At 51.5% G+C, this 24,071-nt stretch overlaps 6 protein-coding genes across 6 annotated transcripts; 3 read left to right on the forward strand and 3 right to left on the reverse strand.

Moving 5' to 3' along the window:
* Window positions 1-581: 581 nt before the first annotated feature.
* Window positions 582-2,739, reverse strand: T069G_10598 (common central domain of tyrosinase domain-containing protein; the record flags this gene model as incomplete). The annotated part of the gene is made up of 8 exons (XM_056177808.1): window positions 582-767; window positions 824-1,409; window positions 1,467-1,621; window positions 1,686-2,051; window positions 2,125-2,172; window positions 2,236-2,318; window positions 2,390-2,466; window positions 2,582-2,739. 8 exons carry the CDS (start codon window positions 2,737-2,739, stop codon window positions 582-584), a joined length of 1,659 nt encoding a protein of 552 aa, XP_056024098.1.
* Window positions 2,740-8,008: 5,269 nt separating this feature from the next.
* On the reverse strand, window positions 8,009-10,477 carry T069G_10599 (primase zinc finger domain-containing protein; the record flags this gene model as incomplete). The annotated part of the gene is made up of 3 exons (XM_056177809.1): window positions 8,009-8,469; window positions 8,524-10,416; window positions 10,468-10,477. The coding sequence occupies 3 exons, from the start codon at window positions 10,475-10,477 to the stop codon at window positions 8,009-8,011; spliced, it is 2,364 nt and encodes a 787-aa protein (XP_056024099.1).
* An 831-nt stretch (window positions 10,478-11,308) lies between these two features.
* On the forward strand, window positions 11,309-12,583 carry T069G_10600 (RNase h2 complex component domain-containing protein; the record flags this gene model as incomplete). The annotated part of the gene is made up of 1 exon (XM_056177810.1): window positions 11,309-12,583. The coding sequence occupies one exon, from the start codon at window positions 11,309-11,311 to the stop codon at window positions 12,581-12,583; it is 1,275 nt and encodes a 424-aa protein (XP_056024100.1).
* Window positions 12,584-12,683: 100 nt separating this feature from the next.
* On the reverse strand, window positions 12,684-13,508 carry T069G_10601 (DASH complex subunit duo1 domain-containing protein; the record flags this gene model as incomplete). Its single annotated transcript, XM_056177811.1, has 2 exons — window positions 12,684-13,169; window positions 13,248-13,508. 2 exons carry the CDS (start codon window positions 13,506-13,508, stop codon window positions 12,684-12,686), a joined length of 747 nt encoding a protein of 248 aa, XP_056024101.1.
* A 914-nt stretch (window positions 13,509-14,422) lies between these two features.
* On the forward strand, window positions 14,423-15,754 carry T069G_10602 (uncharacterized protein; the record flags this gene model as incomplete). Its single annotated transcript, XM_056177812.1, has 2 exons — window positions 14,423-15,192; window positions 15,247-15,754. The coding sequence occupies 2 exons, from the start codon at window positions 14,423-14,425 to the stop codon at window positions 15,752-15,754; spliced, it is 1,278 nt and encodes a 425-aa protein (XP_056024102.1).
* Window positions 15,755-16,733: 979 nt separating this feature from the next.
* Window positions 16,734-19,285, forward strand: T069G_10603 (survival protein surE domain-containing protein; the record flags this gene model as incomplete). The annotated part of the gene is made up of 4 exons (XM_056177813.1): window positions 16,734-17,632; window positions 17,708-17,736; window positions 17,955-19,069; window positions 19,127-19,285. The coding sequence occupies 4 exons, from the start codon at window positions 16,734-16,736 to the stop codon at window positions 19,283-19,285; spliced, it is 2,202 nt and encodes a 733-aa protein (XP_056024103.1).
* Between the last annotated feature and the right edge of the window lie 4,786 nt (window positions 19,286-24,071).

Genomic DNA, 24,071 nt, shown 5'->3' on the forward strand with positions numbered 1-24,071 from the left:
ACGTGCATCTATGTATCCAAGTCTATTTCCACGACGGCGAACCATTCAAGGCGCCACGCATGCTTATTAAGTTCACCTCGTGGTGGCGTCCATCACATCCCAATCTTAATCTTAACTCGACATCACTCAAACTCACCCTCCCCGTACATATACATATAAGGTAGAAGAAATTATCAATACTCAATTATCGTTATCCTAATCCTTATTCAAAGCCGCCCCTAAATCCCTCCACAGGACCAGAAGCATGCCAGACAGAACCAAGGCGCGCGCAAGCGCGAAAACTGTAATGAGAGAGACCTACACAGAGGGAATGAAGCATTATATACAGAAAGACCCCATATCGTCAAGCCAGAAAAAATTAACAACCCTCTCCGGGATAGAGCTTATAAAACCAGTGTTGCCACATCCACAAGGTGCGAAAATAATAAAAGTGAATAGTTCTCGGGGGCAAAAAAAAGTCGTATGTATATATTCAAGCTTCATTTTGTTCTTTAATTTCCTTCACACACAACACGCCAAAAAATCACTTTAAATAGCCAAAAATTATCGTTGCAGCAAATCGAGGGAGCGTAGCAACCCGTTTACTGGCCGGGGAGGCCGGTGGGAATAGGGAAGCGGCGTCCGCGCTGGGCGGCCTTCGCACGGTGCCTTGAGCGCTGGCCGTACTTGGGGAGCTGGTCGAGGGCGCTGGGCAGGGTGACGTTGGCGGTCTCGAGATCGATGGCAAGGCTGGGAACGCTCTCGAGGGGAATGCTCTGTCCGTCTTTCTACACAGTGTGTCAGTAAACTCTATACCTAAAACTGGGGTCGAATTGCAACTTACGGTGAGAATCTCAACTTCGATATCGCTGGAAAAGGCCTGGACGGCGTTGCGGCCGCCACCGTGCAGGAGGCCCTCGATGGGGTTGTCGACGGTGAAACCACCGTTGACCAAGCCCTCAGCAGGGAGCTTCATGACGATCAAGCTGCCAGCCTTCTGGCCAGCGACATAGACGTTGATTTCGCAAGGACGAGTCTCAATCTCGGTGACGTTGACGGAGATCTTGGCAAAGTAACGGGTCTTGATGAGGTCGGAGGCGCGGACCTCACGCTTGCCGGAGGAGTTGGGTCCGTACAGCTGGTTGATGATGGTGGTGACGCCGGACTTGATCTGGGCCTGGGTCTTGGACCAGTACTCGATGCCCTTGTAAGAGTAACCCATACCCTGGATGCTCTTGACGGTGTTGGAGGTGTGGAACTGGCCGTTGGCCTGGTAGAAAGGCTGCAGGGGAGAGTTGGGGGTGATGGTGGCTCCGGTCTTGCTGTTGAATCGGGACTGACCCTTGTAGGAGGCAGTGAAGATGGGCGAGTTGGGCATGATGGCCTCCCAGAAAGCCCACATGCGGTCGACGTTGGAGTGGTGCATGAAGCTGTATTCCATTGTTAGTTATTTGACGTAATCCACCTTATATGATTTCCCAACTTACAACAGAGGGTCGAATCCAGAGTAGTCGGGAGCAAGGAACTGGTTACCGCAAGCACCGTCCCAGTGGATGGCATTGTGGATCTGCTCAACATTGATACCAGGTCCGCTGGTGGAAGCGAAATCGGCAAAGTTTTGAGAGTTGGTCAGAACGTCGTACTACGCTTCGTGTTAGTAAGAGCGCGTAGAGAGAAGGAGAAAAAAAAAATCCAGCGACACGTACAATCCAGGACTTGTAAGGGCGAGCAGCCAGGTTGGCGTTGGCGGTGTTGGGGTAGTTCTGCTGAGGCGAAGGGCAGCGAATGGTGTGGTCTTGGCCTCCGCCGTTGAAGTCGCCGTAGGAACCGGACATGGCGATGTGAGGGTAGTAGAAAGTTCGAAGAGGGTTGGTGTAATCAACAGACTTGGTGCCGCTGCCGTTGGGAACGTTGATCTTGAGCGTGTTGGGGACGGTGCACGCAGGGACGGTGCTGTCGGCAGCCCAGTCCCAGTAGGGGGCTCGCAGGCTGGCCGCAGCCGCCTGGTACGTGGCGCGAACTGAGGCGGGATATCCATTGGCGATGCCCTTGGCGATGGAGACCAGAGCTTGCTATAAGGGAAGAAGAGGTCAGCCTTTTTGCCCCCCTTTGCGAGCACAGATGCAAGACACAGGGTCAACATACCTCGAAGAGCAAAACATAAGGGCGGTGCCAGCTGATGAAGATGTCCTCCTAAACAACGTGTTAGAAGAGAGCTGACGGCAATTGTTTAGTTCAATGGATAAAGAAACATACACCGTGAGGGCAGTATCCAACCCAGCCGTCTCCGGTCTTGGCTCCGGCCTTGTTGTACTCAATGTACGGTGCGCCGTGGATGCCTAACTGGTGTTACTAAAAGCTCCGAGAGTCATGTCACCTCGCGGGGAGGAAGAAAAAAAAGAAAGCTTACCAGCAATCTGGAAGAAGCTGTAAGGATCGTGGGAATCCAGCTTGGACATGTTATACATGGCCTGAACGTAGAGATCCCTATTACATGCAATGTGAGCCCCCGAACCAATTCGTCATATTTTCCCACGTCTCCATGCGGCTGGAACATCCAATGGCTCGTTTGTATTGGGCAGAGGGGCTCTCTCTCTCTTACCATTGCGGTCCCGATTTGACCAGGTCATTAATATTTTGTCTCAGCGGCACAGCAGCACCAGAAGCGACGGGAACACCAACGACGGGGATGTGTGTCGTGCCCTGTGCGAGTGAAACGGCGGCAAAAGCCAGCGCCGAGACGGAAGCTTGCAATAACATGATTGCGGTTTTGGGGGATTTTTTCTAAAACAAAAAAACGAGTGTGAGGGTTTTAGGGAGGGTTAAAAATAAAGAGTGAACGAGGAGAATCGCGAAGGGCAAGAGGGTGGATAGAATCCGAAGCGAGAGACAAGAAAAAAGAAGAGGCGCGCCCCTTGTAGGAAGTAATGGAATGAAAGCGAGTTCCCTTCCCTAAAGCAAGGTCGGTTCTTCCTGGGTACGGGAGGTGTGTGCAAACGACCGGAGGTTGGTATATATAACTACCAACAGAAGCGTATTATTATAATACCATGTACGGTACGAGTAGGTCAGGTAGCAATAGGGATAGAGCGGGAGGGATTCGCCAGGACGGTCAGGGGTGGGCAAAAGCAGCAGGCTTGACGTTTTGTATTATTTTATTTGCTTTGGGCTTCTTGGGATTAGTTGCCGGATCGTCCACCCCACTCACACGAGCACACAGGGTCGAATCCTACAGAGATACATGACTGGTACGAGTACAGCATGGCTACTCGTGCAAGGCGCCGGGAACTCGGTAGCAGGCAGGCTGATGGTGGGAAGAGAAGAGAGAGTCGATGATGGCTCGTCCTCGTGCTCCACGCCGTTCGTTGGCCTGCCTTGCCCTCCCTGTTCAGCATGGCCGGCCTCCATCATCCCAGACTGCTGTATTCTTTTTTCGTCTTCTTCTTCTCTCATCGTTTCAGCGTCCCACGCGGCAAAGAGAGCCAGTACAAGCCCAGTACTCGTGCCTTGTCAAGGGAGGGAAAGCGAAAGGGATGTGGCCTCCTTCGTGGAGACACTTTTGGAGCAGCGCCACGCCGGGCATTGGGGGCTCCATTCAATCCAATCCCATCCCATCCAATGCAAACAAAGTACTGTCCCGGTACAGTAGCATCAGGCCAGGGCTGGACATCGATACGAGGCCCATGATCCAATCCCACAGCTTCCCAGCCGGTTCCAGCCTGGATTGGGGCTTAGTGCCAGGGCCCGGAACAGGCGCCGTCGAAACGTCCCAGGCCAGAAGTGGGAATTGCCAGGCGTCCGAGGAGATTTCAGGGCAGCGGTGGTGTGCGGGGAGGCTCCATTGTTTTCTTCAGGGCCCAGAGAAACAGAAACAGAAACTTGGTCCTCTTCTCGCGCGCCAAAGATCGGACGGACGTGACGGGCTTGGGTTGGGGGCGATGATGAGCGATGCGCTGGCCTGAGACACGGTCGCCGGCGAAGCGCCGACCCAGCTTACAGCGTACTTTTGGTATGTACAAATAGACGGTCCTCGTACCCGTGCCCTCTGTAGGCGCCTGGAAAGGAACGTACGATGTTGATGCTGATCTTTCTTCAGCTCTCTCTGTTGTACGGAAATAAGGCTCATATCTCAATGCTTGAAGCGTTGAAGGGGTTTTGCTGCTCCCTTGGGCATAGTGCCGAGAGCCGACAAGTCCAATGATGGCAGGCCAGGGACACTGTAAGCCGAGAGCCATTCAGGGAGAGACAATTGCATTGTTAAGTTTTTTTTTTAGTTTATTCCCGAGCCAAAGCTTGGAGTTATGCTTGACCGTGCCAAGCCGTAAGCATTAGCAGTAGTGGTGGTAATAGCAAGAGAGCATATGCAGTCTTCAGCTCTTGTGGACTCTCTTCCATAGCTGGCAGCAACACCAAAACAACCGGATGGCATTCCTCGGATACACATGAATGGATCTCTCTGCGCATGTAACTCTGCGGTACTCGTACTCGATGCGCGCCATCCAGCTAGCAGCGCAGCCACCGCATGTCGGACAGCATGGATGGAACCTTGAACCTTGGCCACGGCAATGCAAGCGATGGCAAAGGGCGGGCATGGATGGTCACAGCGTTCAGTCTCCATCTCCGCCTCACCGTCTGTCGATCCCATTGCTGTGTTTGTTTTGTGTCGCTATGCTTTTTTGTTCGTCATGTTATGCAAGCATGTGATGGAACTTGGTAGGGCGTAGTCTGTCTGTCTAGGGAGAAGCTCAGCTCATCTCCAGCTCCAGCTCATCGACCAGATTAGACCGTAGACGGTACACTGAACATGCTCCGATAGTTGCAAATTAGCGCGATTGCGGCATGCAGTGCTACTCTGCCGCATCGCGAATGATTCGATTCCACTGCATATCGGCCGTGCGCGTGATAATTTTAGAAGCACAGAGTTCAAATTGTAAAATTACCTACTCGTATGTACCTACGCAAACGCAGCGTGGTGGCGCTATTCTGGGCTTTTTGGTGCCTGGCTGCATGTGGTCTCGGAACCGGCACCGTCGGAGGGACCGATTTTTTTGGCACAGACTATCAAGCAATAGTTTACGGAATCGAAGCTCCAGTGGAAGATGAAGACACTGGATGGCGTTTTTTTAATTTATTAAACCTCGAATGGCCAACGGCAATACGAAAGAAAAGGATTGCCATCTGCAAGCATCGTCTCTGTTCTGTCTGCTTGTTGGCCGTAAAGGGCTATCCGTATTCTGCCATTTTCATTGTTCGATTCCAATGCATCCAAGGTAGCACTACCAAACACTAGACTCGAGGGCCAACTGAATCATGCTACTACCTTGCAGTCAAGAGTTCGCACCAACTGAGATCCGTCACCGTCACGCTAGTTAAAAACCAAGATGAACCTTTTTTTTCTTTTTGCTTTTTCTCTCTTGTCTTCGTTCTTGTTATAACACCGTCGCGTGTACTCGCACTCCGCAGTTTTCCCCCTACCGCGCTTGTCTAAGACACAAACCCACGCCAACCGAACACTAACGGGCCAAAGTGGCTGAACAATCTGAACCCAGGCTGTCATCTGGGAAAAGCCCTGTCGTGTTTTTTCCCGCCAGTGCACTCGTAGCGAAGTTCATTCATTCATTTAGTCATTTACAGTCAGGTGGACGAAAGCCTCGCATCAGCGCCCCTCGAGGGATTCGCCGGCTTGCCAAGATTTGGACAAATCATGACCATTGATTGGGATACTCGTCTCTCAGTGAGCAAACACAAACATGTAAGATGCAGTAAATCTCAGGGGAAGCAGCGCGGCTATGCAGCGCCATTGGCTGCCTCTACTTACGGGGTACATAACCAAAAATCCCCGGGTTTGCCTGAACGGACTGAGCCGCTGCCAATTGGCTGCAATCTCGCCCACGGGCTTGAAACGGGAATCCGGCCATTGTCAAAACCGATCCCAGCAGGGCCACGCACATGTAAGAAACAGGTACGAGTAGATACGGAGTAGCACTCGCAATATTCCGAATTGGGGGGCCCTGTCAGCTACCCATGAAAGACCCCAGGGGCCGTCAATCGCAATCAATCATCTAGAAGCCCGCTGGAAAAAAATCTCCTGGCTTCTTCGCTTACAGTTGGCCATCACCGCTGATTAGTATTACCCCATACCATGGAGTGCCATGTTAGTAGTATATTTCAGTGATCTCGACGATGCATTCCATATTGCAGCCATCGAGAAGCAGAGCTCTCACCCTATAATTGAATACATACATCCGATCTCCTATTACTCCGTACAGTACTAAGCAATCATCCGAGCCTATCCATGTACAGCAGGTCCCATTGCATAAAGGGAAAGCCTCCTGCTCCCTCAATGCCTTTCTCCCCACCCGCTTGGACAACAAATACGAACTGACGAAATTGCGTGTAACAGAATTCAACCCCCCAAACTAGGTACCTCCAATGCATGCAAACCGAGATCCCAGCTTCGACATGAAACTTATTATTACCAATCGCACATCCTCTTTTCCAGTCATCTCGCTGCTTTATTTTTGTTCTTCTTCGTATTTGGCGGTTCCGAATATGGTATCAATCATCGCATCATCTCCTCCCTCGAGAAAGAAACCCCACAGGCTGCCCTACTTCGCATGTACAAGCTGAACTCTATCACGAACAACATGATCACTTTCAGCTGGACAACGTGCATCCAACCTATCCCGCATGTAGCTTCGTCAACTCCAATCGCATCCCGATCTTATGCACAACTACATCAACAAGACCCAGAAAAATATAATGGAAATTACAGCTGCCGCTACCCCTCACGGTGGCAAAGCCTTCCCGCACCTTTGTGTTGTTGTTTTTTTCCTATTCTCAAGCCATACTCAATCCCTTTAAGCTTACATCGTATTACCTCCATCCCCTCCGCTTCGTGGCGCCTGTAGTTCGCCCAGCTTTCTCTTTTTAACCCTCTGTTGCCTCTGCCTCACCGTTTCTTGTGGCGTTATCAAGCAGACAGTTTACCTTATTCACCGTGTACTAACGCACGCCACCTCCATAAAAGCCCATTCATTGTCCAAGCTGTGGCATCCTCCACGGGAATGATTCAAGCCACCAAACAACATGCTTTTTCCCCATCCCCAGCCTTGCTAGTTTCCAAAGTTGACGTCAAAGACTCCAGCGAAACTTGGATTCATCGGGATGTGATCGTCTTGTCATACGAAAAAAAGCTCGAGCGCTAAAAAAAAGAAAATCCCACAGCAGGGAGAGAGAAAGAGACTCAGCTATTTTCGTCTCGCCCTCGGGCGGCTTGCCGGATGGATGACTCGTATAAAGGAGCGGTAAGGGTGTGGTAGGACGGCAAAAACACTTGCACGTGGTGATGTCAAGAACACGCTTTCTAGCCATGATACACTACCTTAGCTGGGGGCCACGGCACAGCACAAAGTTGGACCAAAAGAGCCGCTGCCCAATTGCTGTCCTTCCTGTCCACTTGGCTTGTCGGAGAGAAACACGCACGTAGTGCCAGAAGGATTGCCAAGTCCATCTCCCCTCTTAACCTTAATCAACTCTTCTCATCGTCACACAGCAACACGAGCGAAGCGCCAAGTACGCCCGTGATACCATCGTGACCACTTAGACCACCTAAGAGACAAAAACACAGCGTCGAATATGCACAACATATCGTATTCTGGAAAATACATGACCATCCTAAAGCCTAAAAAAAAAAACAGTCCTATCCTTACTCCTCTTATCTCGTACAGCAAAACTGTGTGAGGTTCAGCTCACCCAGATCTTGGTCCCAAGACCCCTCTCTGCCATATTCCGCCAGTCCATTCAAAGAAACAAAGGAAAAAAATAAAATCAAAGGAAAATACCTCGGGGCAGCTGTAGTACCCGTAGAAAAAATGTGCCTAAAACTACACAATGCTATTGATGCCACAAAACCCCAAATTTCCCTGTCCATGCCTTGTATTGTATATGGTAGTCATAACGTCGTTGATGCCGCCCCAATGCGCCCAATGGTGACTGTTTCTGTGACCTGATTCGAGTTCGAATAAGCCTACCTCACAATGACCAACTCATCTTCGTCGTCGTCGTCTTGAAGAAGAACTTGTCGATCGGCCAGGTTCTTCTCGGCCAGGTTGCCAAAGCTCTCTCGACCAGCCTCCCGGATGCCCTTTTCCGTCACAAACCGCGTCTTCTTCCTGAGTGGTGGCTGCTCTGGCTTGAGTTTCTCTCCATCTTTCATGCTCGATAGCTTGTCCTTTAACGCGCCGCCCCATCCAAGGCCAGATGGCCTGCTGTAAGTCGTGCTACTGCTATTGACACTGTTACTCCGGGTAAGGGATCCGGGCTGAGAGCTGCCGGTCCGTTTCCTCTTGACTGGGCTAAGGTGAATGTCTCGGGCCCTGTCTAGGAGGCCGAGAGTGACTGCATCTGGTTTTGCAGGTTCGGCAAAGGGGTCGTCCGTGTTGAATAACTGTTGGCTCGAGCTCATGCTACTGGGCGGTGTTGGGCCGCCTGCGTCAATTCGAGATCCTGAACGTTGCATGTACTCTTTTCCGGCAGCATTACCGACTTGGCCGAGCTTCTTCATCATCTCGCGTTCCTTTTCTTTGGCTTCCATGTTTCGTCGTAGAAATTCTGCCTTGTCCTTTCGATCTGAAGGATCTCGGTCCTTGCCGTCAATAAGATCCGCGGCCGTGTGTCCTTTTGCTACATACCAATGCGTTTTTGTTTCCCAGTCGTAGTTGTTGGGCTTCTTTTTGTCCGGTATAAACATCTCTGCCGGGTTTTTACCCTTGAAACGAATGCCACCACCACCACCACCAAACCCGCTCGAGTTCACTTCCATGCGTGTTGATCGTTGTTTTCTGATGGCTTCGTTGGAGTGAAACTCGCAGTATTGGGTGCGTTTCTTGTTCACCCAAGACCTGCACATGTCTCCATCCTTCTTGATTGACTGGCAGAAGCCCAAATCGCGGGCTGATCCGATTTCAAGAATCGTATCTTCGTCAGAGTTGATGACCAGGCTGAAGCGCCCCGTGTCCTGTCTTCCGGGAGGTGGCGGCATCACATTGGGGTTGAGGATAGCGACAACGGTGCCTTCAGTAAGCTTCCAGTATCTAGTGAACCCAGAGTTGAATAGAAATAGATCGAGTTCGTACTCCAGGTCAACCAGAGTCAGCACCATGTATTTGCCACGGTCTTCCGCCTTCTGCCCGTTCTTGCCCGCGGCAGGCTTGTGTGCTCGAGGCTCTGATTTCTTGGCCACAATTGCAAAGACGACAATGTCTTCTTCGACCTCTGGCAGGGCAAAGTCCGGAGCCTTGACCTCACGCAAAAGATCCTTAACATTAAAGACCTTCTTGCCGGACACATGCCTTGCAACAACTCGATGAGGTAGTATGCGTTTCGAGAGATGCATGCTGGAGTAAGGCTCAAACGCGCCCTGCTCCTCTGTGGAAGCGTCGCTGGTGGCCACACTGTTGGCCACGCTGTTCTGCCGTTCTCGACGCAATGGTGCAATTGGAGGATTGAGGTCCCTCTCTGCGGCGGTACGCAGATCAGATACTGTGCTGGTCCGCTGTAACGCTGGGGCGACTGATTTCTGCTTGCCCAAGACCTCGTCTCTGCTAAAAGACGGGGCTTGCAAAGGCACGTCGGGAATATCAACGGCATTTTTCTTATACTCTTCCATTTCCTCCTTGCCAATTTCAAACGCACTGGTTCTCAACTTTGATATCCTCTCTTGCCTCTCGGCGCGAGACACCTCTTCCGACCTCGCCGACGCCAGTCGCTCATTGAAACTGAGCGGCCGGTACTCTTCTTCAGGCGATCTTGTTCCTGACGGGCTGGTGGCCTTGGACCTCTGAAGATAGCCTCGCTGAGCGGCTGAATCGCCGCTTGTTGTTTTCCGAAAGCTTGGGGCGCGTTTCAGTGATATGTCCTTTGCCCGCAAGCCCTTGTCGATCCCCAGCAGAACCCTACTCGGTGATTTTGGGTCCGACATTGGCTGTACTTTTCTGACGGGAGACGCAGGCACCACCTTGCTCTGTGATGAAGGCCTGGGATTGTCGGACACTGGTGTCGTTCCACGGATGGCGCGTTGAGGTTGCATGACTGCTGCAGCCGAGTTTGAGCGGGAATGCCTCACAGCGGCCCTGCCCTGAGCGGCAGACTCCTTGGCCTTTTGCAGCCTCTTCAGCTTGAGGCGAGCCTGAATCTCTTGCAGCTTCAGCTGAAGCGTCTCCTCATCGTCGTCTTCGTCATCGTCATCCATCTGTTCCTGGAGCGCCCCGGACCGCGCCATGACCGAGGCCATAGCCCTGCTGCTGCTGCGGGATGGAGAAGGCGAGGGGGAGGTCTGATTCATCATTTCTCGGTAGCGCTCGCGACCTTTAGGGGTGCTCATGAGGGCTTCGTGGGGCGATCGAGGCGGCCAAGAGGCTTCTGGCTCTTGCGGTCCTGGCAGGCGGTCAGTCGCGATTGGCAGCCGTCGAGGCGAGGGCCACTTACCGTGGGCCATGTTGAAGGTGGATTGTTTGCAGCAAAGTGCTCCGTCCACTGGCTATGCTGTGCTGTGCCTCTGCCCAACCCCCGTGGATTCTCTCAGGTACGACAAGGCAGGGCACCGGCAGCTGGCCCTGGCTATGATCCGTCAGCGCCTGGGGCCATACGGAGGCGGCGGGCTGATGCGGCCGCAGGTGAGGTTTGCTGTGTTCAGGCCTGCGACACGGCAAATGGGCGGGGAGACGAGCAGCAGGCGGACGAGGCGAGACAGGGGATTGGTTCGAACGAGAAGCCCAAGATGCGATGCTGGACAGAGAAGCGATGGAAGATACAAGTGCAAGTCAGCACGAGTCAGCACAAGTAAAGGTACTGGCCGTCGTCTCGCTGTCTCGTCACAAGTCTAACTTGAGGCTTAGAGTTATGGATCCTAGAAAATGATGCGCTGGTTGGGCAGCCGATAAGGCTTGGTTTGGCTTGGGACACGCACAAATCGGTGGAGATCCGGTAGTGGCTGCTTGGCTGGCTGAGGTGGAGCCGCTGCTACATTAGTAAAACGCGGGACTGGCGCAAAAAACGCGTGAAGGCGCGTCGCTTTTGACTTTGGCAGGGGTTTAGAGGGTGTGTGGTCTCGTGCGAAATAATGCGACAGCAGAGCGGCCGTTTTCCAGGATACAGAAGCTTGATATTGCTTTGTTTTGCTCTATTTGCCTCTTCTGGGAATCGCGCAAACTTTGGCTTCAGTTGGTATCAACAAGAGCATCAATTGGGGTCCATCAACGACATCAATTGGTCCTTTCTCTCCAGCATACCAGTATACACAACTCTAGTTCGATATCAGACTCCCGCCATGGCTCGGACACGATCAACGAAGCCCTCAGCGGCAGCGGCGGCGACAGAAGATTCCCAATCCTCAAAATCAACATCCTCAATAACCCTCGTCCCCCACACCGGCGAACCCCCCAAGGTCTTCATTCTCCCCTCCAAAGCGACCCCCGAAGCTCGCATTGTCACGCTCCCCAACCCCCGAAACTCTCAGCCCTCGCGATATCTCGTGTGTCCCGAAACCGGCATCTACGAATTCACAAAAGTAGCGGCGCCAAAGAATGTACCACGAAGCTGGCTTATCGAAGCAGCCCCAGCATCCAATGACGCCCAGGTGACCATGGGATCAGACCTCTTCGTGGCAACCGCCATTGATCCCCTCTTCTTGGTTTTGCCCGCGTTGGCCGACGCAAAAGCATCAAAAGGATCAGATGAACCGAAGCGACTATTCTTGTCTAGTGACGATCACTTGGACAAGCTGCCGCAAGAGAGCTCGCACTTATCCGAGATTCTGCGCTGGGACACAACACGGCAATTGATAGAAAATCGGATGGGCGCAGTTTGCGATACGGTCGAGGCTGGGGATGAGCGCATGTTTAGGTTGAATGAGAAGAAGCTCCTGGATGTCGTTCTGCAAAAGGCCAAGAGAATGAGTGAGAGTGGTCTGCCGCCGAGTATGGAAGAAAAGTTTGTAAAAAAGGTTCTTGAAGCGCCGCTTATGCACAGAGTGGTGCGGACTACGGACGGCCAAGTCAACAGCAGCAATGATTCTGGAACCTCTACCCCACAGCCCGATTCAGCAACATCTCAGTCTACAATATCAACTGCAGAGACTGATGCTTCGTCCGTGTCTCAAGCAAGCACCGCTGCGACATCTGTTGCTGGAGAGCAAGCAGAGGAGAGCATCGTCAGCGCTCTAGAAGCCTCGCCAGAAATCGTCAAGCAGCAAAGGTTAAAAACAGCCTTTGGGTTTATCTGCGCAAGCTATGTGATTCCAGCACTGGCGGATAATCTCCAGCGAAGCTTGACGGGGACAGACGGGCCGGTGGATTTCTCTCTCTTGAATGACCATCTCGCGAGCCTCGAAAAGCTGCGATCAGAAACCATGGCAGTGAGGGCACAGGATTATTCTCGCAAACGAAACCTGGATGAGGAAGAGGACGAGGCTCGAATGGAGAAGAAGAGGAAGCTTGAAGAGGAGAAGAAGAAAAAGGCAAGTGAGAGTCGTGCAGTCCGAGAGCTGAAAAAGGTGAACACCAGTGGGATGAAGAAACTCAGTCACTTTTTCCAGAAAAAATAGTCAACAAACAACATTAAAACTTTTGGGGTATCTATGGAGAAATATCAAGCATCGAATATCATGACACGAAGAGGAGACGTGCGGGTTCCAGCCCACGCGCCTATTTCGCTCTGTTATAGCGACTCCTAGTCGTTCCAAGTCCTCTCCCTATGCCAGAGGTGCCACGGCTACTTGAGGCTGATATGGTGCTGCTTCCCGCATAGCCTGAGCTGGTGGCTATCCTTGACGATGACCTTGACCGCATCCTTGAAGATGCTGTAGCTACCCTGGTTCGGCCGCGAGCTCCACGAAGGCCGGCAGTAGAGCCGCGTGTTCCCCGGGTAGAAGCCGAGGCAGGCAACTTTCTTCTTAATTCCTCCTCCTCCCGCCGCCGTCGAAGCTCTTCTTTGCGCTCCTCTTCCTCTGCAGCTTTGCGAGCCTCTTCCTGTTGTTTCCGCAACGCCTCGGCCTCAATCTCAGCCAGATCGTTTGTTGCGCCTTTCCATGTCGGGTCGAGAATCAGGCGTTGGTTGTGTTCTGTCTGGGACAAGATGCGAGTCCAGGTATTGAGCAGTGAGGAAGCATTCGAGACGGTTCTGGAGACGGACTGGAAGGGCACAGATGTTAGTACTGCAACCACCACAGCTGAATTGTTTGCGGATGGATAATTGAGCTGGAGACGTACATCCATATTGTTGCCTGTCCGCTGCAGAGTGCCAATAACACCCTCGATGACTCGGTTAATAGTTCGCACCCCCTCCAGCTCTTTTTTCAGCATTGCTTCTCGATCGAGCGGCTCGGACTGGCGGTCATTGTGCGGTGGTGTCTTTGGGGTCCGAGGTGTTCTGGGAGATTTTGGAGTTTTCGGACGCTCTGACGGGGGATTTTTCACTGGCGATGTCCAGAGGTCTGCATCATCATCATCGACGTCCATGTGGTCGGCCATTTTGGAGCTTGTTCTGATTCTTGAATGCAACAAGACACACGACTGTAATTAGATCAACCGAGAAACCCCAAAATACACAGAATCAAGTGCTGCGCGTGCTTCCAAGTGACGTTGTCTGTAAGGTAGATAGTGGGGGAGCATCTGCAAATCGTCAATTGTCCAATTCGTTGGATAACATAAGCTGCACACTGATGCAATGAAGTTCGAGTTGTGCACTGCACTGCTCTGCACTGCTGCCGTGGTGATGCCCCTCTGCCGGGATAGGGCCCTGCAGTGGACCTGGCCCCCTAGAGCACCAATCGCAGCCGCTAAAGCCCCCTCAAGCTCCAGCGCACTGGCGACCGCTGATTGGTGCCAGGTGTCGCGAAACCGACGCGTTGCCCGGCGAGCCAACCCTGGAGCGGAGCCCTCAACGCGTCTCTACTAGGCTGGCCCAAGGGAGGCTGGCCCACCCCGTAGAAGCATTCCAGCAGCCGCCCCAGCCTCTCATATTCCAGTCTAGCTCGCCGAATCCTGCTCTCCTCCTCTGCCATCCCATCACCAAACATCGTCAGCCGAACTGCCGTATTATTTTTGCCCAACCATCGCCGTTGCTTCGGCCTTGCTGATCCGTCGTCGCTGTCGCTGTCGCTTCACACAATTGCAGATGGCCCTCTCACCCTAGGATTTTAATTAATTCCCTCACCGCTGCTCGCCGTCGAAACTCGCTGCGTTTTTATTTACTTTTGGGGGATTTTAGTCATTGCTGGCATCTGCCGAGTTAAAATTTCCGCTGCCACGACAACGTCCGGAGAAAGACTGGGGACGCATCACCGCTGTACCGGGTCTGCTGCAACCTAGCTTTTACTGAGTCGATTGAGGTTCAAATATCTGTATCTTTGTTTTTCCGGGTTTTCGTTTTTTGGTTTTTCAAAATGGCCGTCGTCGACGCTATGCCCTCGACGCCTTCTCCTCCCTCTTCCATCCGAACACCACCCGCTCCACGCCTGGGATACCACGACAGCTGGGAACCCTATTCACCACGCAAATCAGCAAGAATATCTGCACAGCGCACATCTGCTAGAACGCCTTCGCCGCCGCCTGCTACACGTCCAGCACTCGCCTCGCCGCGCACCGCAGCCAAATCCAGCGCACAAAGCACAGCAGCCATGGCCTCACCAGTTGCCTCTCCGCGCAAGAAGCGCCAATCTGCTGCCGACTCGGTCCGTCGCGTAACGGCCTCTCTCGCAGCCGAAGCATCTGCTGCCTCTGGATCCAAGGACAAGTCCGTTGCCGGCCGATCTGCAGCTGCTTCTTCTCTCATGCTTCCTACGCCATCCAAGACGCCCCAGAAGCCCCCGAATGCAAAGGCCACCGCCCACATCCAGACCTTTGCCCGCAATCTATTTCCAGTTGCCGAGGAGACTGAGTTGTCAAGCCCGCGTAAGAGGCGATCTAAGAAGTATTCAGGTATGACGCTCGAAAGTTTCCGGGCTGAAGTTGCCGAGGAGGACATTGAGATTTTCACCGACTCGCAAGATCGCATCCCCAAGAAGGATGAAAGCAAGTCAAACCCCTTTGTGGGCAATGCCCCCGCTGCAGAACCCTCCAAACGCCGCACTAAGCGCAAGGTCCATGTTCCTGGCGAAGGCTCCCAGTCGGTTGACGAAGCATCTCGCCGCGAAGACGGCATGATTTACGTATTGTGAGTTTCTGTGAAATGTTTATAAGGTGACTGGGGTCCTAATTCATATTATAGCCGTGGCAAGAAGTTCTTCCGCAAGTTTTCAGAATTTGATGACGATGAGGAACTTGAGGAACTGGATTCAGATGTCGAGGCTCAATTCTCGAAACCGCTCACACGATCTTCCATCAAGCCCAGACTTCTTTTCCCCGCCAAGGCCCCTGCTCCAAAGACCAAGGATATGCTCGAAGAAGAGGAAGCCGCCACTGATGTCGAGGAAGCCGTCGAAGCAGAGAAGCCCGAGGCCAAGGTTGAAACAGTTGAGACGCCAGCCAAAGCCAAGGAAGAGAGGGCACAGACGCCAGATGCCCCCAAATATGCACCTGCATCTCCACCAGAAACCAGGCGGACCACTCGATCCACCAACAAGCTATCTGCAGACACAGCTCCGATCAAGCGCACCGGCAAGAAGAGCCCATTCGACTCGTGGATTCGGACCAAGGAGCACGCAAACAGATCGGGCACAAAGCGAGCTGCTGCAGAGCCGCTACCCGCAGCCCCCGCCAAGAGAACTCGATCCTAGATGTCACAAGACGACGTTTTGTGTTTCAGTCTCTTGTCCTTTTTTCCGACTATACCATAATAGCTTCTTTCTTTTTCGTTTCCTTTTGTTCTTTTTTTCCTTTGGCGGACGCAGAAGAGGAGCAAACCAGTGCGGCTTTGCGCAATCTTGGTTGTGAATTAATTTTGCACTTGGCAATGTTGAATATTCTTATCCATGATCATCGGGACATGGATATGGATGGAATCGGTCAGTCAGTTTGGCGTTTAGCAGGCAATGTGGATATGTGTCATCCGAATAGCAGATGCACGACTTGAAAAGAGATATCAGGTTCTGTCACGATGGTCTGCTCTTCAATAAATCATGGTCATGGCTGTACGGGTTCTCTTTTTTTCTGTTTTCTTTTTTCAGCTTCATGTTGTGTATTGAATGTGTAACTAGTGATTGCGGAATTGATTTGATGTAAATAAAGACGGCCATGTTTGCCTTTCTTTACCTTTCCAATTCAGTCTCAGCTGTACCTTGATTCAGGTACACTCTATGCCCAAGAGCCCCCCTCAAATTCATTTGATACCTACTAGGTGATTTAATGTCACTGTAGCTATTGTACTCTTCACTGATTGTGTATTTCGCTCATCTGATGATGTTGAGCCGAGAGATCATTCCATCCATGACGTTGAATTTTAGCACTAGCTACGGGTAGCAATCAGCGAATGGCCTTCTGTAATCTAGTGCTGCCCCACGTCTGCTGCCCCTCACCTCCAAACGTCTTTTCCACTACCAACATCGTCTTTTGATCAATATTGAAGCTATTGCGTGCTCGTCTCAATACAGACTCATCACCAGCCACAGGCTTTCAATGGTCTGAGCACATCATCGTCTGCTCTGGTCCGTCGTCTCCGGAGCTCATCAGCTGCTCTATCTCCCCCGAACTCTCCCATTGCCAATATCCCACCAGCTCCCGGGTATTCGCAAAGATTTCACGGCTCCAACAATAACAATGCATATCCTCGTGTCCAACGACGACGGGCCGCCCTCGCCTCACTCCTCTCCCTATGTCCACTCCTTTGTACGACACCTGCAGCGAGCAGGACACACCGTCTCCGTCTGCGTGCCTCACACCCAGCGCTCATGGATTGGCAAGGCCCATCTGATCGGCCAGACGCTGAAGCCCGTCTATTACCGACCCTCGGCCAACAGCCATGGCGAAGACTCTGAAGGGACAACACATACGAGGCCGTCTCCCTCGGGCGATGTGGAAGAATGGGTCCTTATTGACGGCACGCCGGCTTCTTGCGTCCAGATTGGACTGAATCATTTCTTCCAAGACAAGGGGCCCATTGATTTGGTTGTGAGCGGACCCAACTTTGGGAGGAACAGCACGGCTATATTCGCCCTGAGCTCTGGGACTCTGGGAGCAGCATTGGAGGCCGCTGCTTCTAAATATAAGGCCATTGCCCTCAGTTTTGCCTTTTTCTCACGAAATCACGACCCAGTCATCATCGACGCCGCATGCCGGCACAGCGTCAAGGTCATCGAGTACTTGTACAAGCAGTGGCCAGCGGATGGCAGCGCGGATCTGTACAGCGTCAACGTTCCTCTCGTTGAAGGCGTGGAGACGCATTCGACTGTTTGGACGGACATTCTGCAGAACTACTGGACCAAAGGGGGCTGCTTTGATGCTGTCGATGGCTCGGCTGATGATGAAGATCTCGAGGAAGAGAGAATACGGGAGGGGCCCGGTGGTGAGGTCGATGACGAGAGCAAGGCGGCTACGGCGCCAAAGGGGCATACACACAAACATTTCAAGTGGGCACCCAAATTTGCAGACGTATATAAGTCTGTAGAAGACGCTGGACCTGGATCAGATGGATGGGCTGTTAAAGAAGGGCAGACGAGGTGAGTACTACCATCCTTTGGGAAACCTCTATTGCAGAGAGAAGCGAGTTACTAACACAGTTATTCCCGTCTCAGTGTCACCCCTCTCAAGGCAAACTTTGCCAGTTGCGCGGGAGGCATGGCTACGAAGGAGATTAAGCTGTGAGTAACCCCATTGTGTTTATGGCGTTGGCGTTTTGGATTCTTTGTTTGAAAGACAAGATGGAAGATGCGATACGATTGATGATGATGATGTGAATTGTTTGTAAAATTATGCATTATGGAAAGACTACAATAGAAGATATTCTTACATACAGTTTTCTTTTCAGTCCTGATTCTACAGCATCAACTACTTCCACATCAGAAGTGGTCATACGAGAGAAACCCAAAGAGGAGGCGAAGAGCAAGATCCAGGCCATCGTATCATACGACGACCCCTATGTGCAGCCGCTTATTGTATCTGCACTCAACACCGTGCTGCCCAAGGATTCATTTAACCTCATCACCGCCATATCAGCAGAGGGCTTCAACCTATCGAGCACGCTACCTTCATCAGACAGCAGTGTCCTGCAGATCATCCCCTATGAAGCCATTGACTTCGAGTTCGCCTCGTCACACACCAAGACATCCCTGATCAACAGCTACATGATTAGAAAAGCGCTCATCAGGAAACATTACCTATCTGCAACCCTCGATCACTGGGCAGCCAAGAATCCCGATTCGATTCTCAAGAAGCATCTGAGACGCAGCGAGGCCTTTGAAGTAGACTATGCCGAGTTTCTTGACGATGCCCTCGTCGAGGCGTTTGATCTCCGTGAGAGCATGGACCGCAACGAAGAAAAGGAGTCAAGTGAACGGGAATGGTGGATTCTCAAACCCGGAATGAGTGATCGCGGCCAGGGCATCAGACTTTTCAGTACCATGGAGGAACTACAAGACATCTTCGACGGATGGGAGGAGGACCGGCCGGACAGCGATGACGAGGAAGACGGTGAAGACCACGAAGCCGGAGCGGTGGATGGAGATGCCGACGGCGACTACATCACGGCCTCTCATCTTCGTCACTTTGTGGCTCAGCCGTATATCCACCCTCCTCTGCTCCTCTCCCCCGGCGGCCACAAGTTCCACATCCGAACCTACGTGCTCTGCACGGGCAGCCTCGACGTCTACGTGTACAAGCACATGCTCGCCCTCTTCGCCGGAAAACCCTACACAGCCCCGTGGGAAGCCCCCTCCGACATCGAGGCCTTCCTAACAAACACTTGCCTGCAAGACTCGCCCAACGAGAACACTGTGCAGCGGTTCTGGAGTCTACCCCTAGAAGGGGCGGTGCTGGAGCGGGTGTTTGGGCAGATTTGCGAGACGACGGGCGAGGTGTTTGAGGCTGCGGCGAGGGCGATGCCGATACACTTCCAGACGCTGCCGAATGCGTTTGAGGTGTTTGGGCTGGATTTCTTGGTGGATGAACAGGGGGAGGCGTGGTTGTTGGAGATTAACGCGTTTCCGGACTTTAAGCAGACGGGAGGGGATTTGAGGGAGATTGTGGAGGGATTCTGGCGAGGCGTGGTGAGGGTTGCTGTTGGGCCGTTTTTCGGGGTTGAGGGGGTGGTGAAGGGGGAGAAGGAGGAGGGAGATATGGTGGCTGTGAGGAAGATTGACTTGGGGAGGAGGTGATTTGGTCAATTTGGCCAATTTGGCTCATGGGGATCAATGTGTACCGGTTTCTTTGGTCTGTATAGAAGAAAAATGAAGTCTATAGAAAAGGTTTGGCTTATAGATAGATATATATTGATGAGATGTGCTTCTCATCTTTTGCTCAATCGTTTGCCTACCCTGTAACATGGGGATGTCCAAAAATTTGGGATTGTATCTCTGTAGGTAGTATCTCTAAATAGTAGTCTTTCTATTGTTTTTAATTATAAGAGACCCGATTTCATAGAATGTCTCCATCATTTCTGATTTATTTGTCGTAGTTAGGTTTCCGTAGCAGCCACTTCAGTCGAGCAGGCTGGAGCATATTACTGCGTATTGGGATACGCTTCAAGGTTACAACACGTCCAATGAAATCCTGCCAAATACGCGTATGAACGAATAAACTCTTCCATGTTTCATAAATAGTTGCCCCAGTTTATGTAAGTTAAGTGGCTGTGCTCTCCCTGACGATCTAGTACTTCTCAAGACTCTTGGCTGGGTCCCAAGTTCACTTCGTATACCTCTACTCGTATACTTCTACTCGTATACAACACATCCTTGGAATGTATGCTCTGGCATCTTGAAGCTCAAAAGCGGTGAAAAAAGACTAAACCCTGTAGCTTATTCTGCTACCTTCCCAAAAGTGAAGCTATACATACTTTTTTGCCGCCGTACTGCAAGAATGCAGTAGAGCCCTTACCCGCACCACTGGCGAGAAGACAAGACATCGCGCATACAGTTTATCCGCTGCGTCCGACAGCGGTAGATGATACTTTATACGTGCCATTCAAAACACGGTGTATACAAGGGCACAGCCTCAATGATATGTGGGTTCGACATCTGACAAGTGGTTGACTTGCCCGCACTTACATACGACCCGGGACATGTGGCAGTGGTTATCCTGGACAAACTAGGATGACCAACGGCGGGCGTCTAGGTAGGCAGAGTCCGAGGCTTTCTATCCCGGAGTTTGGAATGTTTTTTTTCTCCCCCAACGTCGATATGTATCTTGGGAGAGTCATGTAGCGTGGAGTGGCGTTATAAAAAGTGTAAAGGTGTACGTCGTCATGGTGGCTTAGAGGATTATCTTGAGATTTGGCGTATCGCTTGCTTTGTTGTAAAGAGATGAGGCGTGATGGGGTGCGTGCTGAAGTGAGATGTGGATTTTGATCTGATGTATTGATTTTGACTGCTTTGTGATAGCATCACGTAGATATTCTTTCGTACTGATGCTCTTGAGGAGATGACAGATCTTGTTACTTATTGTAAATTAACTACTTTTGTGAAGCAATACTGCATAACAGAATCGTAGTTTAGGTAGCGGACTAATGACATGATAAACTTTCTCCGGTAAGACGGATGTCTTTATAGATCTTACGCCCTGTTCTGCAGCTGTATAGCAATAGCTGCCATTCTGCTGCAATGGCTTATGTGTCACCTCTTTCACCTGCATCTTCATTTATACATTATCTTGTCATTGGATGATTGCAAATTTATGTAAAGCCCAAGTGGTTTATGATCACAATTACAAAGGCCTATTACAAAGAGACCGTCAGTCCTCTAGGGTCACTCGCTCCGACAGTTCAACTCCAGCAGGAATTGAGTGTGACCCTCCAGTTCCCCGGGAGAACGGACAGGCCGAATTGTAAATTATGATGAATCAAAGTCTTTGGGAAACTTATTGCGTAGTTGTCTCACTCGAGGTCGGATTGTACTCCCATACTTGGTTGTGCAGAGCGGGAAGGATGCCAAACATGATCCTCAGACAAACAAGGCAGGATATAATTAGCTACGAAATAAAGACGTGAGGAATGTGAATGTACGATGCCTCCTACTACAGCGGGTTTTGTGCTTCTCCTGAACTCTACAGTGCTTCTTGCCAATTACTAGACCCCTATATCATCGTTGGGTACAAGGATCCCTTCTGGAGTCAAGGTCTATGGAGGTCACTTTTAAAGTAATACGCAGAGCGTGGCCTTCAGTCGAGTATGAGACTACCCGTGGCTGTAAAAGCTGAGATATGTAAAGGCCAGCGCAGCCTCCCTAGAAAAACACATCGACATGACAATTTTACAGCCATGGATTGAATTGAGGCACATTATCCTCTCACTGGGATGGACACCAGATATGAACATCACACTGCATTACAAGCGTCATCCTTGTTTGACCCAAAGCCGGTTTCCCTGGAATATTAGATGTCGATGCCCTTTGAACTTGACTTACAAGACTTTTACCCCAATAGGCATGCTGCACGCAACCTTTTCGCCATTCCATCGATATAGCCACAAGTGTGAAACTTCCACCCGGTGTTCCGTAGTCCTGAAACTAACGAGAAACCAAGGATTGCCCGTGCAAGGCAGCATCCAGGGCTCAGTTGTCCAAGATGCCACAGGACGTCTTTGACCGCCTGGGATGGCTTCGGCATCCCATGCATGCAGTTAGCCGCGCATATGCGTGTAACCAACTACAATTGGCTTGGCAGCCAGATGATCACAAAATGTGCCCAGGCATTCTGCTAGGTACCATTTCGATGCCTGTTTCTATGCGCTTGACGTTATTCAAGGCTTCATCGGCCGGTGAATGCCATCAGCATGAGCGTATTTCTGATCCGTCGACAGACTAGAATCATCGGCAAATCACTCAATATCACAAGTCGTGCACAGAGTTGATAACGCCATGCGCCTAGGCTCGCGTAGGCATATCATCGACGGCGACAGATGGTACTTATTCCAACAATGAGGCTGTGCAGAATATTGAACAAGGTTGATAGCCTTCTCCTCTCGCATCCATCAAGCCAAAAATCATTTTTTCCTCAACTCAAAAATTCGCCGAGGAGAAAAAAAATTGCTCAATTTACCCCATGAAGGGACTTTTTCGCCCTTGGCGGAGGTTGCCAGGAACAAGGATCACCAGAGCGCCATCAAGTTCCCAGAGGCCGCTGGCAGAGTTTGACTGCATGACACCATAGTCGAGATATCTCAGAAGCGGTAGTGACCACCTGGTCCGGGAGCATGGCACGTTTTAGTGGCCCAATAGAAGCGGGCAGGAAAATTATTCGCTCTTGGTGATATCTGGGAGCTGCTCAGCCTCACTGCTCGCGGGTTCTCAACGACTTTTGCCGAGATAGGGAACTCCATATTGACCAACCAGCAGCACACCTAACCAATCTTGTGCAACTGGATGGGCAACAGCCTGTTTTGTAATTCGCCCTAGAGTGGGTGAGTTAGGTAGATCTTGTTATTTCCCCTCCATTTGTTGCGTAGATCCCCTGTAGCTGTGGGCGGCAAATCTCTTGGAGACGAATCATTCGATGCTGGAATGATTAGATAAACGTACAGAACAGAAAAAACAAGGTTGGGCATCACGGAAACTTGTGGGAGCTAGCCATATCCATACCCACCAACAAAAATCACTCCAAGATCGTGAGAGTGCTCTGAGGTACAGTAATGGGTAAACCAACCAGGGCCCCTTGACTCCGACCCCGTACAGTGCGCAAGAGGGCCACCGGAATATGATTTTGAGCCAGACAACGTGTCTCCAGATGTGGAGGTGGTCAGGACGCTATGCCCTTTAGCATCATGGAAACACACCTTAACAGATATAAGGTGTGCCGGGGGTTGGCGACTAGCCGATTGTAGCCCACTAAGGAGCTGCGAGAGTGAAGCTTGGCGTCTTTCTCAGACAAGAGTTTGATGATGTTTTGTCATGAATCCCGGACGGCATCATCGTGTTGGTGAGCTTGGCAATGAGCTTGGCAGGACATTTTGCTCTTTTCGAAATTGGCATCCTATTGTCCCTGTAATTGCGAGTTCCCGCACCCCCCTAACGGGCTCTCCACATGGAACTACCAAAGGTCTGACTATCTGACATGGCTTGACCTGTAGTAGAAAGTCAAGTCTGAGCAGGTACATTGTAGTATTCTGCTGTAAAAGATTTCTGGCGGGAGCAATGTTGACGAGGCCAACTCATGCTCCTTGTTGGTCACAAGCAGCGTTGGTCAAGCAGCTCAACATCTAGGCTCACCCTTGGGATCAAAATATCCTCGTAGCAGCCCAAATGCGCGGATATAATGGTCGACATGTGCTGATCGTCGAGTAATGTCAGATGGGACTAGCGGGTCTATGGGGTATGGAAAAGCATCGCCATCGTCGTTGTGTATTAGCGCCAGAGTCAGAAATTAACCAGCAGAGTAGCGAGAGACAGGTGCATTGCATTTCCTGGTGTCTCAAATCCATGGCCCGTCTTGGAAAGTGCCAGCACGGCGATATCACGACTTGCGGTGACGGGGCCGGCGAAAAGATGAGCGAGATTGTCTGGGCATCATCGGCATTATTTCACACTCCTTGGTCAAGTGCAACGGCCTCCATGTCCCTCTCCCTGGGACACCTGAACGGGACGCGTATTCAGCAAGGCTGTGCTTCAATGGACAAAGAAAGACAAAGCCGAGGCTCAACCAAAGCTTGTTTGTTGATGATGATGATATGAAAGGGGAGCGCTGATGCCTTGGCGAGCGGAAGTGAGCTTCTTGGCTCTGATCTTCTGTGACGTGGCTGTCGCGCCAGCAAGCCGCAGCGTTGGCGGCCTCACGTGGCGGTTTTGGAAGATGCGGACGGAGGCAATTAGCATGGCAATGGTGAGTTCTGGGCGATGAGCTTAATTGTGACGGCGTGATGGTGATTTCATGGTGGTTTGGAATTTGCCCGTGCCGAGCATTGGGAATCTTGCCGCCCGCACTCGATCGGGTTATAGAGTGGAGGAACAGAGCGTG

This window comes from Trichoderma breve, assembly GCF_028502605.1.
Source record: "Trichoderma breve strain T069 chromosome 7 map unlocalized scaffold00007, whole genome shotgun sequence".
Classification (NCBI taxonomy): domain Eukaryota; kingdom Fungi; phylum Ascomycota; class Sordariomycetes; order Hypocreales; family Hypocreaceae; genus Trichoderma; species Trichoderma breve.